The sequence below is a fragment of the Dasypus novemcinctus genome, chromosome 6 (assembly GCF_030445035.2).
Source record: "Dasypus novemcinctus isolate mDasNov1 chromosome 6, mDasNov1.1.hap2, whole genome shotgun sequence".
Classification (NCBI taxonomy): Eukaryota; Metazoa; Chordata; class Mammalia; order Cingulata; family Dasypodidae; genus Dasypus; species Dasypus novemcinctus.
Genome location: NC_080678.1, coordinates 50,363,112 through 50,377,530, shown reverse-complemented (window position 1 = coordinate 50,377,530; position 14,419 = coordinate 50,363,112). Strand labels below are relative to the sequence as shown.

The 14,419-nt window shown below is 40.9% G+C and overlaps 1 protein-coding gene across 1 annotated transcript; it reads right to left on the bottom strand.

Annotated features, from left to right (window-relative positions):
• Positions 1–1,080: 1,080 nt before the first annotated feature.
• Positions 1,081–11,963, bottom strand: SLC35G1 (solute carrier family 35 member G1). The gene is made up of 3 exons (XM_004450031.4): positions 11,675–11,963; positions 6,115–6,295; positions 1,081–4,136 (listed from the first exon to the last, which is right to left on the bottom strand). The coding sequence occupies exons 1-3, from the start codon at positions 11,871–11,873 to the stop codon at positions 3,398–3,400; spliced, it is 1,119 nt and encodes a 372-aa protein (XP_004450088.1). The 5' UTR covers positions 11,874–11,963; the 3' UTR covers positions 1,081–3,397.
• Positions 11,964–14,419: the final 2,456 nt, after the last annotated feature.

Below are 14,419 nucleotides of genomic sequence, written 5' to 3'. Positions count from 1 at the left end.
GTTTGAAGCTGCATGGACGACCCCAGAAAAATATATTCTTAAAGCTAATCCATTCCTGTGGGTGTAAACCTGTTGTTAGGTTACTTCAGTTAAGGTGCGGCCCAGGGAGGGTCTAACCCTCTTACTGTAATCTTTTATTATAAGAGAATGAAATACAGATGAGAGAAAGCCATGGAAGCCAGCCCATTTTATGTTATCTGCATTCCCGCAGCTTTAGCAAACTAAACTAAATATTATTCACAGTTATTTGTAAGATGGATTGGGCCGGTCATACCATTCTGTTTAACAAATGAGGAACATAGACATAGGTAAGTGAACTACTTGCTCAGCTGGAAAGTGGCAAACCCATACTCAGATCCCAGACTTCTAGATCAGTCTTTATCTACTCTTCCAAGGTGGCTTAGTGTGGGTGGGAAAAGCTGGAGATATAATGGAAGAAACAAAAACTCAAACTGAGCCATCAGAGGCGAACAGGCATCAGAAAGCAAAAAAAAAAAAAAAAGACACTGAAGAGTAAATGAAAGGAAGGATTATCTTGGCCAATCAGTTTGGAGAAGTGAGAATAAGGCCAGAAAATGAATTCAGATGTGATTTGATGTGTAATAAGGTATCATTTTGGCTTCATAAGAACCAGTGTAACAATGAAAGCAGGGTTTTGAGAAATCCAGCATTGGGACAAGGATCAGGGTGGAAGGAGTCTAGGAGCAAGTAACCCAATTAGAATACGATTGTGGTAATTCAAGTGTGAGGTGACAAGTCTCGGACTGAGATGGTAGTAGTGGGAATTGTTGAGTTTAGTAACAGATTTGTGATGGAAACAAAGGGTGCACAATTCAAAGCCCTTACTTCTAGCTCTGGGACTCTACAAGAACAATGGCCTCATTGGAACAGACGATAACCACCTCTGTTTTAGAGATTTTGGATTTGGTGTGACAGTATTAGAGGGATAGATAAACAGTTTTAAACTTGAGATTACATCACAGCTAAAGGTCCAGAGGAAATGAAATTTGAAGTATATTGATGGAAATGGAATGAGTAATATTAAATCAGATATTTGCTATAATAATAAAAAACAAACACTACCTTTCATATTAATTTTATTTGTACTTATAAAAACAATTTATGAAAATATTTACCTTTTCAAGATATAGAAATTATAATCTTTGCAAAATACACACACCTAAAAGTGTTACAATACATATCCTTGTATATACCTTGGATATTATAAAATTGTTTAAGAATCACAATCTGTAAAATTTGAGCGAAGAACTTTTCTCCAAACTTGGTCATATATTGTGATATTCAAATATTTAAAGCACATTGTTGAAATAAAAGATATTTAGTGTATAGGTCCAAAGGGATTTAACTTTCAAGGTCACAGAGGTGTTTCATTGTGCAAGGTAGAGAATAGGGAGAAGGTTCCCTGAGAGGTAATTCACTTTAGGTTTCTTAAGTATTGGTTTACCTTCCATACTTTATCATGGGACTAAGGGAGGGGAAAAGGTTATAGAAACCCATCTTGGGTAGCTCTCCTCCTTAGCATTTTCTACGGAGCAGGAGCAGGGCTCTTAAAAGATGAAACCTAGGATATCTTGGAGCTCAAAAATGCTCCAATTCTGTAATTACCTAAGATGATTGTAAAATGATGCTTCTGCAAGTCTAAAATTCAGTATTGTGAATTGGGCTAAACTTATAATGATAGAGATGATTCCCTTAAATAGACTTCATTTAGATTTGTCAGGTGGGAAGGGAATATCAGAAAGTCAACATTCTCTCTATTTTGAACTATTACAAAAGATCCTTTTGCACCAAGGCATAAATCTCAGAAGCCAAGTTCCTCCTTATTTTGGAAGGATTATGATGAAAGGGTGGGGAAGAGCCTGTAATCTTGCAACTCTGCAAAAGTAAGATAATAATAGATGCTACACTGACACAGTAAGAGTTGGGAGTCATTACAGTCTCATCAATAAAGTGTTCATTGTGACCAATGATAGTGTATACTCCTCAATTCCTGATTAGCTTCCCAAGCTTTTCTAGATACTAAATTCTCCTCTCCTTAACTTCAGAGTATTGGTCTAATGAAGTTCCAAATATAAAATGCATTGTTTGAATTCATGATGCTAGCGTCATAATACAGTATTGACATTTAACATCATACTGATATTTGAGAATTTAACAGTGATTTTTTTCTCTACTCAAGAAACTATTAACTCAAACAATCATGGATTCACAGATCTTTACATTTAACATGTAACCTAAAGCATTATTACATACAATTCCAAAAAGGAAAAACACCATAAAAATAAGTTTTATACCAGTTCCATACTTTAAAATATATAAATTCTGAAATCCTGTAAGTATTTTGGTTTAAAGGATAAAGGACTTATCTATTAGGATGAATCCATATGAAACTATAGTTTTTAAAGTCAAGAATGGTCAAATGTGGGAAATTCCATATGGTTCAACCTAATAAAATCCTGAGAAATTTTTATTTGGCATTACAATAAATTCAGAGACTTTATTAAAAAATCACATTTCTAGTGAAGGGAAAACACTTTAGGATGGAAATGTGTGCGTGGCCATGACAAGATTTCTCTTGTGATTAAAAAACCCAAAATATTTGGATTTTGAGAAAAATTTAGTTGTCTAAAAAAAGAAAGAAAAGAGGACAATTAAAATGATAGAATGACAGCTATAGTTGCTAATGCCATTGAAACAGAAAACCATTAGCCTACTTTGGCTATTTAAATACTTTTTTAAAAGGTTGCATACAAAAATTCTGGCATTAAAGTAAAAAGGGCATAGATATGGGTTAAAAGAATGGAAAGTCGTTTATAAAAATCTTGAAAATAAGCCAGTCATTTGTATTATTAAAACCACTACGTAGGCACCTATTCCAACTTTCAGCTTTGGCCTCCTAAATGAAATTATTGTGCAAATGTTTTATCAACAGACTACTAATAATAGCAGCATTTTCATCAGTAAGTCTCTTGGCCTCACTGCTAAAAGAGCAACTAAAATTTCCTCCTAACACATATCCCATCAGCACCAAAAATACACTGAAAAATATTACATGTTTTATACTGGAGTTAACAAAAAATATTTGCATTTTTTCTTTAAATAATGAGCTCTCCTCTAATGCAACCCCATCAAAAAAACAAGCCAAAACCGAAACAGAAGCTACAAAAAAGAATTACTAGACCAAATAAACTGGCTATTTTAAACTAATTAAAGACATACCATATTCAAAAATGGTACTTTAATCATGAAATTTATTAAATATAATCAATGAAGTAAACACAGATTTTCCAGGCATGTGGGGTGCGTGCATGTGTGTGTGTGTGCTGTGTCTGAACTGGGTGATGGTGCACTTGAAAAAAATTTCAGCAGTGATGCTTTATTTGGAACTCTGGCACCATTTACGAATGGCTGCTCCAGTACTACTGGCTACTACACAGAGCGCACCACCCACTGTCCACCACGTTGGTATATCATCAAAGAAAAGAATCTGAAAAATAAAAGCGAAGACCACATCTACAGTCTTCATTATTGCTACTGGCCCTGCTTTTTCTATTCGAAGAGCCTTTGTGAGAAATACTTGACCCCCCAAACCAAACAGTCCGATTAGTATGAGAAATAGTCTATCCAAACCACAGTTAGGCAGACTCCAACCTCCTAATGCAGTGAGGACAATGACGCTTTCAATGAGGCCAACTATTACATAATACCAAATGGTCAAAAAGTAGTCCACAGACTTTCCCATTTTTCTTAGGACAACTAGAGTGAGTGACGCACATATGGCATGTCCAATTGCTGCAAATGTTCCCTTGAGGCGGTGTGGATAGCTTTCACTCATCTTCACAGACTTGGAACCAAACAAAAATGGTGGTCTCACAATAAGGATCACTCCAGTGATTGTGAATATGGTGAACAGAGCATCCCAAAGGCTATATTTTTCCTTGAGAAATATCCAAGCAAATATAGACGTAAATACTGGACTGCTAAATGTGATAACTGTGGCATCGGCAAGAGATGTTTCCTGGAAAGCATAGTATAAAAGGATCATGGCAGTAGAACCAAAGACTCCTCTGAGGATGAGGAAAATTCGTTGACTTTTTGGGCCTATAAACCCAGTTCTGTAAATTCAAATGAAGAAATGCATATGAAATTGGTATTTGTTTTAAAAGTAGTACAATTTTAATTAAATACTATTTTTAAAGCCCTAAACATAAAAAATAAGAGAATTATAATATCTATAATTATTACACACTTTTGAAAAATAATTTAGGTATAGCTAATGACATTAAAGTGTTCACAGTGTAAGCTACATAAAGAGTATAATTGTAATTCAGTAAATATAGATATCATTTCCCCCATGTATATGTATGCTTGCAAAAAAGACAGGGAAAACACTGAAATGTTAATGGTGGTTCTACCCAATGGGTGGGCTCACAGTAATTTTTCTTATATTTATTTATCCAAAATTTTCTACAATAAAATGTAGAAACTGGTATGCATTCCCAATACGTGCATTTCTCTATAAAAGCTGAAGCAATGCTAAAATATATTTTGCCATCAAATGTGAAATAACTTTTCATTGTTCTAATGAGGGGAAAAAAAAAAAGAGTTAAAACACTGAAGAGGAGCAGGTGTAGCTTAGGGGTTGAACGGGTGTTTTGCCTATACAAGGTCCTGGGTTCAATCCCTGGTACCTCCTAAAAAAACAAAAACAAAAATAAAAACACTGAAAAAGAACATGTAGATTTGGATAAGTGTAATTTCTGCTACTCACAATTTTTTTTTTTTCAATCAAAAATTTATAAGTATCTATTCTGTGTAAATTACTGGTTGGGTGCAAGTCACTATCTGTGCCAGGGCTGGACATCATTAGGGCAACTTCTAGGTCTGACGTGGATACCCTTGGGTATCAGGAATTAAGATATGAAAACATGGCCTTCTTTGGTGCATACCTGAGAGGCAGGGTAAGAGTCTTACATAACAGTGAAACAAAAAATGGGTTAAAACAGAATAGAGCCAAGGATGAAAGGAAATTCTTCTGGTGCCCTGCCCCTGGCAATATTCTCATTCGAAAGCAGGGAACATGATTATGTTAGCAGCAAGGTTCTGCTGCCACCCTTAGATATTTCTAAAGTCTTACAATCATATCCTAAAATACTGAGACTTGTCCATATTACACAGGGACTTATGACACTATATTAGCAGATTTTCACCTTTTCCACCAAATTCTCAGGATATGGATTGAAACTGTTCTAAGTGAATCTGCATTGTGTTAAGAGATACAAGAAGATTTTGGTGGTGACTGACAAGGAGTGTTCGCATTTGTAATTCCTCTCTAGATTTAATTTGGGTTTAAGCGTCTTTGCCCAAAGAGAGAAAGAGCAGGCAGACACCAGGGATGCACCAGTCTACCCTCCCAGGGTACATGGGGTGTGTGGAGGTTATAATGTGGGGAGGGCCCTGACTTTAACCCAGGGAGAGTTTCACAGATAATTAACTGGATGTGACCCTGGTAACTACCTTGCAAGACAGACGAGGCAGAAAGGATCAAGCCCTCCAGTTTAACTGGGGAAACTGAATATGCCAGTAGTTTATAAAGCTTTGCCCCAGGTGACCTCACTCCTTCCCCACATCACCCTTTGCAGAGACAGAAATATTGTTTCTGTAACTCTATCTGTCCTGGTAAGAGACCAGCCTGCTCTACCTAAAGAAACCTCTGATACCAGGAGGCACTCTACTACTTCCTTTCATTTCCTTTTTTCCCTCCAAGTATTAGTTATGCCAAAGGAAAAGTGGGGAGGGTGGTAACAGATGGGGGTAATTACACAAGCAAAGCTTTGTTTTCTAAATGTGGGGATGAGTAACTAGATCTCTTTCTCCCCCTTTGTTGGGCATGTGGTTTGTGCTTGTGAGAGAATCTTCTGTGGATGGATGGATCCTTGTGACTTTTCACTGATCAGAGCCAAGGGGATAGGAGGTAGTAAATTCATGAGTGGAACACAGAACAAAGCACATAGTGTAGAGGAAAAATAAGTTAGCCGATCAAAAGACAAACACTTATCAATATCTTCTCCTTTGCAGTTAAGAAATACTTACTTTCTATATATTAACCAAGGAAGAACGAACAGCATTTGGAACAGACATCGAAATGCACTAATTTCTACAGCATGAACATCTTGTAGTTTTTTAACAAATATAGCTCCCACTGAGAAAAGGAAGGCAGACAATAATGTGTAAAACAAGCCAAGTCCAGGACAGTTTGTTTTCTTCTTGGCTTCTGAAAAAGATTAAATTCTTGTTAGTTCTTGCTTCCAAGCGTATGTTTTATCATGTTCACCTAGAAATTAAGAAAAATGGAGCAGTATTAATTGCTAACAGTCTACAAATATTACCTACTAAGCATATTCCTTTTCTGGATTTGTACCATTTTCCCCATCGAGCATGAAGAGCCATTGACATAGGCCACAAGTTCAACCTGCATTTTTAAAATGGTAGTTTTGTGCTATAAAATGCCTTTGGTGCATTAAAGAATCATCCCTTACTTATAAATCAAGAAGTAGAAAGCTTGCCAAGATAGTGATAGAACTCTTTAAGAAACACTTGTCGAGATGGCAAGCGAGGAATGCTCCCTCCCAATGCTAATATTTACATCATATTGCCGGTATAAATTCTGGAAAACAGTTCACTGCTGTGTTATATGGTCCCTAGGTGATTATCTGACTTCCCCCACAAGGGTCTCTGGGGCTGGGACCTCGTCTATCCTGTTCACACTGGCACATGGTAGTATTTATCTTAATGAATAAATTTATATTAACAAATACTTGCTGAACAGAAGAATATGGGGGAGCTTTATGTTAAGACAGTCTAACAATATCTACAACAGCATAATCTGGGAAGGCTTTCTGCTTTCTTATCTTGAACTGTTAATCAAATCTTTATTTAACTTTCATTGTTTTCAACTATTTTAGAGCTTAAACTCCTTGAGGCGGGGGTCTAGTCTTCTAACCCTCTGGCCCTGATTGAGTACATAACTAACACCTAACACAGACTTCTTGGCTTGATCTGAACCAGGAGATTTCTACCTTCTCCAGGGCATCAAGTATTCAGTGCATTAGTGATAGTCTATGAACTTTAAACTTTGGGTTAGCCCCTAAACTTCCTAGGTGTTATAGTTTTCTATGGTAAGAGGAGTAGAATCTGCTTTCAATCTGTCATTTAGTGAGAGCAAAATGGAACAGGGTAAGCAGAGAACACCCTAAAAGATGGGCCACACACTGTGAGAAATAACGTCTTTTCTTTTTTGAAACACTACAAAAACAAGGAGAGAATAAGAACGAAACACTACTGGCCTTCATTGGTTAAGAGGACAGCAGAGTTGAAGGGTGTGTGGACACTGGCAATTTGTAGTAAAACTAGGATTATCATTCCAATCTAGGAATTGACAGTGTGTTTGCTGTAGAACTGTACTGCAAAATGCTTTTTAAAAAACTCCTCTTATAAATGCAAATACCTGATAATATATTTCAACATCATCATGCCAGCTAGATACCTTCGCCCACAAGTTGGGACCAAGTAATGACAATGTGCGGCCTTTCCAGGGGCATTCTACAGTCTGGCCTTTGTGGTCAAAGATGTCACTGCTCAGCAGAGGCCACTACCTCTTCCTGTTCCAGGTGCATAGCTGAAAAGAGTGATTTAGAGCTAGCAGCCTTCTTGTCATAGGTGCAGAAGCCACCATGTAGTCAGATACTGCAGAAACTGTACAAACCAGCTCAGCCCATGAGAAGGAAGCTTTAGAAGACATCCAAATTAAGCACCACAAAATACATGCCTCAGCTGTGGTCAGCCTTAGAGTTTAGCTTCTGAAATTTGGAATTCAGATACAAATTAAAAAAAAAAAAGTTTTTTTTTAAAAAGAAACCCAATCCCTACATATGACCTCCGCCCTCTGCCAGAACAAAATGAGATGATCAGAACAGAAAACAGCTCCCTGGTCTGTATTTCAAGGATCTTTTCCAATCTAAATGTGCTAACTTTTCTCCAATCTAAATGTGCTAACTTTTCTCCACGAGTATTTTAACTTAACAATATTTTAACTCTTAGAGTTAATTTTACGTCCTTGGATTTGATTATCTTTTCCCTTAAAACACAAACACTCACATAGTTTTTTGCCTATAAATAAACATTTAAGGCCCTTGCTTCTTGACTGGAACAGGAGAGGTTAGAAGATCTAGCTGAACTTTCTTATTTATTAAGGGGGGTGAGGACTGCTTAGACTCAGACAAATCACAGTCCCTTATTGAGTAATAAGTAAATTTCAATTCTCTCTGCCAATAGAGATGAGCACAAGGGTACAATAGTCTGAAGTGGTGTTTTCTTATATAATATGCTTCTATGTTCATATCCCACAATAAGTGTATCTAATTATCTGGCAACTCTAAAAAATTTATATTTAAAAAGCAGCCACAGAGTAATATCCTGAGTTGGAAGAAAACAGAAAAGTTTCTCAAGCTTCTCTAGCCTCTGCTTTAAGCTAGTGATTCACAACCCTGGTTGGGAATTATAATCACCTGAGTAACTTAAAAAAATTCAGTTCCCAAGCCCCAGCCCAGACCTAGTGAAACAGAATTTTTGTAACTGTAAAAAATTCCACTGGTTTGGAAACCACTGTTCTCTAATCTACACTAGAGAACTCACTCCTTCCAGGAGGATGTGAGGTACAAGACTAAGACATATTTCTTTCCCTGCTTAAATTTAAGACCCACAGTCTGCCCATAAAGAAGGTAAATAAATGTCTTAGGAGAGCTGTGTGCTGCCTGTTAAGGTCATCCAAGAACATAAGAAAAACGGGTAACAATTTCAGCTTGAACTTGAAAATGAGCTCTGTTGACAACCAGTTAGAACGAGAGGCTAAAATGATACCATCACAAAGTTCACTGACCACAGTACGGTGGTTGAAGTGTTTCTATGGCAATACCGTTTTCAAAATATTACCTGATCATCTTCTAGCACTATTACTAAGTCTTATTGTTAGCAACTTTCTTTGAAGTCAAAAGACTCCACAAGATTCTTAAGTGCAGTTAACTTACATAGGTTTGTCATTTTGCCATGCCTGAATGTACAGATTTTTTCATTAGTTCACCAACAGGAGAAACTTTTAAGAGTTTGCAAGGACTGACTCAGATTCCACCAGAATGACTTTCAGCCTTATGGTAATACAGTGAGAAACTAACTTCTTTAAAGACTACAAAGCTTGTCAACCAAGCTTGGGGTAAATCCAAACAGTCTGTACTGGATTTGTGGGAAAGTTGCATTCCGAAAACTTCCCCAAAACTGGTGTGGTGGTACTTGTATGCTTGGTACAATAAAACCCTCCTTCTGCCCCATTCCCTTAACAAAAGGGAAAGAGCTAAGCCAGCCAGTATATCAAAACGTAAGAGAAAAAAGGGCTGAAATTACCTGGGAAGGTGAAGAATGATCCCCTGAACGTATAATCCAATACTATGAGCCAGTAACTTGGCAGAGAATGGCATGTGGGGTTATCGAACCCCTATCTATATGCTAAACCAAATCATCCACCTATAAGCCGTAGTAAAAATAATAACTAATAAAACTGCCCATGCACTAAACTTACTACTAGCCCAACAGTAAACTGAATTCAAGAATGCTATCTATCAAAACCATCTGGCCCTAAACTATCTCCTAGCAGCTAAAGGGGGAGTTTGTAAAAAATTCAATCTCTCTAACTGCTGCCTTGAGTTAGACAGCACTGAAAAGATTATTAATAAAATTACAAGCAAAATGGTAAAAACTGCTCATATTCCAGTGCAAACCTGGAACAGTTGAATTTTAAGTAATCCCTTTAGAAGCTGGCAGTCAATAGTAAACAATTTCAAGCTTCTACTAGGAATAATTGTCTTCCCAATAGGAAAACGCACCATAATTCCTTACCTCCTCCCTTTCATCGTAAACAAAATGCACACCCTAATAAAAGGTATTAGTAAAAAGGCAAACAGCTGCTCACCTCATAGCTCTACATGCATACCAGTCAGTCTAGAAAGACTCTAACAATAGTGATGCCAACGTTTAAAAATCTTAAGCAGGCATCAAAGAGAGGAAATAATGTAACCTGTGCATAAATTCAAACTTATTTTATATCCAAATATGCCTAGAAAGTCAATTGAGAAGTATAAACTCTACAGGCTTTGGAGATTCAGGGAGGATGCAAGCCAAATGTGTCAAGCCCACCTGGAATGTGGGGGGTTCATGCTAAAAGCCCACCTGGAATGTGGGGGATATATGTTAAATCAAGCTTACCTGGAAGAAATAATCTATCTAATACTCAGATAAAACACTTCAAGAAACTATCAAAAAGTCCTTTTGCATACAAGCACCGTTTAACTCCTTGCTCTTATATCCTTTGTATAAAACGGACCCAAAAATTCTATTCGGGGCTCTGTTTTTATTAGGACAGGAGTCCGCCGATTCTGGCCGGTGGAAATAAACCATCTTTCTTCTGAGTTCTCGTGTCCTGGCCTTCAATACCGCCTACACCCGGCTTCTCTGCTACTACAGCACCGTCCATGCTAAATAATCAGAAGTTTGAGAACATCTCATCTGTTAGCCTTTAGGATAGAAATGGAGGAAGAATCATCTTCCAAGGATCTGTTTCCCTAAATTGGGGTATATCGCATACAAGAGGAGGGGAAAGTGGGGTATACAGAAATCTCAGGTCACACTTATGGGAGGCGACAGGTGGTGCAGACTATAACTGTCTTAAAAAGAGATTTGTCTACTTCCCTCTTCTTCCAGGGATAGACTTCTACCCCAGGAAGGTGGTGCTCCAGGTGGGTGGTCAACTTCATGGAAGAATGTGCTGAAAGCAACGCTTGTGGACAGTGGAAAGGGGTCTGGGACTGTCTCTGGCAGGCTGGGATCCTAACCTGGTATTGAGGCGATTTGCATCCTTGTCTCCAACTCACGCGGGATCACGGGGGAAAAAACGACCGAGCAACCAACCAAACACCTTCCTGCGCTTCGCTTTCCTCGGTTGTCCAAGGAGGCCTGGCTTTGGGGTCGGTCCGTGAACCCCTACACAATGTATTTAAGATTGTGTTTCTGTCTCATTTTTAATCAGCTGCTAAAAAGTCCTTGTATCCCAGGAAAGGTTACCAGTGGTACCACTCAAACTTGGCTCTCCAAAATTCCAAGGCTCGATACTTTTCAACTTCCTCTTCGAGGAACAACACCGCTAGCTACCGAGCTCATTCTTCACGGCCAGCTTCCTCCCTACCTCGGCCCGGCTGCGGGTTCTCCTCTCTCGCTCGCCCGGCACCCCCGACCTCGGGCAGTGCAGCCTGACTCCACAGTCCTGCCCGCAACACTTTCATTGGAGGTGCAGTCTTAGAACCGAAAAAGGGTTCCAAACACTATGAGAAACTTTCTCCCATCTTCGCGCCGGCGGAGGGCGCAGGGGGCTTCCGCTTGCCCCCCCGGGGTGACAGCGACAGGGTCCTCCCGAGCTCCGAGGAATGGGGGTGGGGCGCACGTTCCGCACTGCGCCCCCGCCCGCCGCGGCGGGGACCCCTACCCGCCGACTCCCGCCCGGCCCCCCAGGAGGCCATACCCCCGCCCCCCGCACCCCGCACCCACTCACCCGGCTCCGGGCACGAGCCGCCCGGCGAGGAGCGGCAGGACCAGCACCTGCGCGGGCCAGGCGCGCCCGCTACCTCGGCGGCCAACGGCTCCTCGCTGGCGCCCGGAGACGCGTCGTCCGGCGGCACCGGCGGCGGCGGCGCCGGCGGCGGCCCAGGCTCCGGGAACTCAGCCGCCACGGCGCCGTCCAGGGGCCGCATCTTGCGGCCGGCGCTCCTCCGTCGACGCCAAGGTGTCCGGCGTCTGCAGCAACCGCTCGGCCGCCGGGCTCTTCCGGCCGCCGGCTGCGCCGGTGCGCATGCGCGCGCGACCCTCCTCCCCTCCTCGGGGATTGCGCCTAGTGTTTCGGCTGTCGGTCTAGGCTCGGCTCAAATGCCTCCTGCCCAAAGGGAGACCGGTCCTTTCCCTGGTTAGGCAGCAGTGCTCACAGCTGGCCTGAAGGCATCCGTCGGGTCAACGCCCGGCGGTTTGGAGCCGTACTCCCAAGACACGCCGGATCCCCCTGCCTGCAGCAGTTTGACGAACGCTGGGTTCCCAGCCCCTACATCCATAGTTCCTGTGGATTTCTCTTGGGGCAGGGCATCAAGAGATTAGGAGAGTGCCTTTATTTTTTGGTGTGGCGCCGCATTCAGCGCTTCTGGGAAACTCTCGAGATCTTGCAACGCAAGCTACCTATCTTTAAGTGATCAAGGGTTTTCCCTCCGTCTTTTTTGCCACTTATTCAAGAAGGAAGGTACAATTTTACTGGCTTTAGGAGGTTAAACAACAACAAAAGAATCAGCATGTATTCATGGGGAAATGTATCCATAAGGCTGGGACAGAATCCATTTATATGCTCTTTGCAACAGTAGGCATTTATTAATGATCACTGAAGTTAAAAAAAATTTTTTTAAAACCGGAACATCCTAATTTGGTCAAAAGGTAAGGTTCAAATCATCTAATGTAATTATACCCGGTTAAATTGAAGATTTTTGTCATTTAGCCCCAGGATCCACTAATAGCCTCTTTATATAATTCTCCTTTCATCTCTTTGTTTGCTTTAAATGTGGAAGGAAAATCTCTGGGTTAGGCTGAACGTGTCTAAACTGCTCCAGGTCCAAATGCCAAGCAGATTGCCCAATAAAAGGGTGAGGTTTGCCTTTACTCAGATATTTGCACAAAGTGGTTCACAGCTGGAGCAGTATTGGACTTGAAGTCGGAAGTCCTGGATTCTGGCCCTGATACTGTTCATTCACAGTATGCCCTCAGCAACCCATCATACCCCCTTGAAGTTATGTCATTTATTATAAGTAGAGATAAAATATTCCCTTTCTACTTTACAGAACTGTCATGCAAGTGCCTTTTTTTTTTTTTAAAGATGTATTTATTTATTTAATTCCCCCCCTCCCCCAGTTGTCTGTTCTCTGTGTCTATTTGCTGCGTCTTGTTTCTTTGTCCGCTTCTGTTGTAGTCAACAGCTCGGGAAGTGTGGGTGGCACCATTCCTGGGCAGGCTGCACTTTCTTTCACGCTGGGCCGTTCTCCTTATGGGGCACACTACTTGCGCGTGGGGCTCCCCTATGCGGGGGACACCCCTGCGTGGCAGGGCACTCCTTGCGCACATCAGCACTGCGCATGGGCCAGCTCCACACAGGTCAAGGAGGCCCCGGGTTTGAACCGCGGACCTCCCATGTGGTAGACGGATGCCCTAACCACTGGGCCAAGTCCGTTTCCCAACCACTGGGCCAAGTCCGTTTCCCACAAGTGCCTTTTTTAGAGTAAAAGGGAAGCTCCTTTAAAATTGATGCAGGGCAGTAGGCATAAACTGGGGCCACAGACCTAGGCAACCTGGGACAAATTTAACTTGATGATTTACTACTGCCTTGTCTGAAAAAGAAATTCAGGCTGCTGACAAAAAGAAATGCAAGGGAGGAGTTCCAGGGAGATGGTGTCGGAGTAAGCAGGCAGGGCTCAACTCTCTCACAAAAACAATAAAGGGCCAAAAGTTGTCTGAGGGAACTATTTTGGGGATCATCAGACCAGGACAGTGCTACATAACTTCCAGGAAGGTGAGGGACAGAGAGATGAAGAATCCAAAAGAACAAGGATTAAAGACCCTGGCTGACTGCAGTTGACGAAAGGGGGACTGAGAGGAGAACAGATGTCTTCCTCCCTGAAAGCTCTTACAAAGGAGGAGGGAGGGTGAGGCAGAGGACTTCTTTACCTCACCGGTAGAGCCCATTTTGAATCTCAGCTCTGGCCAGGCCAAAACACAGAAGTGGGAGATTGAAAGAAATACCTTTATGGAAAGGTGCACTGAAGAGTACTATCTGCTGGCCAGTCTGGAAATTGCATGGAGAAAAACAGCTTTTAGATCTTTCTTAAACTGAACTCCTGGGAGAAAATCTATACCCCATTGGTGAGTCCCTGGCCTGATTTTGATAACTTAAGGTGGGCAACTTTAAAGACTTAGACAAATATCAAATAAGAGCTGTGAAAAAAACAAAAACAAAAGCAGGCAGGAGAGAGAAATTGGCCATCAGAGTAAACTCACCAACATATTCAGATGCCTAGACATCAGCAAAAAAATAGAATTCATTATAGAAAACAGGAAGAGATGGCCCAGCCAAAGGAACAAACCAAATATCCCGAAGAGATCAGGATATAAGACAATCAATGATAATTGCACAACTCCCCTAAATCAATTGAATGATTTGAAAGAAAAAAGTCTAAAGATAAATCATATTAAGAAGACAGTGGATGAGCAA

What these genes read in the sequence shown, in the direction of transcription:
- SLC35G1 (XM_004450031.4), bottom strand. Translation starts at nt 11,873, where the DNA reads ATGCGGCCCCTGGACGGCGCCGTGGCGGCTGAGTTCCCGGAGCCTGGG. An exon ending in CGGCTCGTGCCCGGAGCCGG is followed by an intron (nt 6,296 to 11,674) that starts GTGAGTGGGTGC and finishes AATCTTTTTCAG; the next exon opens with AAGCCAAGAAGAAAACAAAC. An exon ending in CCTTGGTTAATATATAGAAA is followed by an intron (nt 4,137 to 6,114) that starts GTAAGTATTTCT and finishes TTGAATTTACAG; the next exon opens with AACTGGGTTTATAGGCCCAA.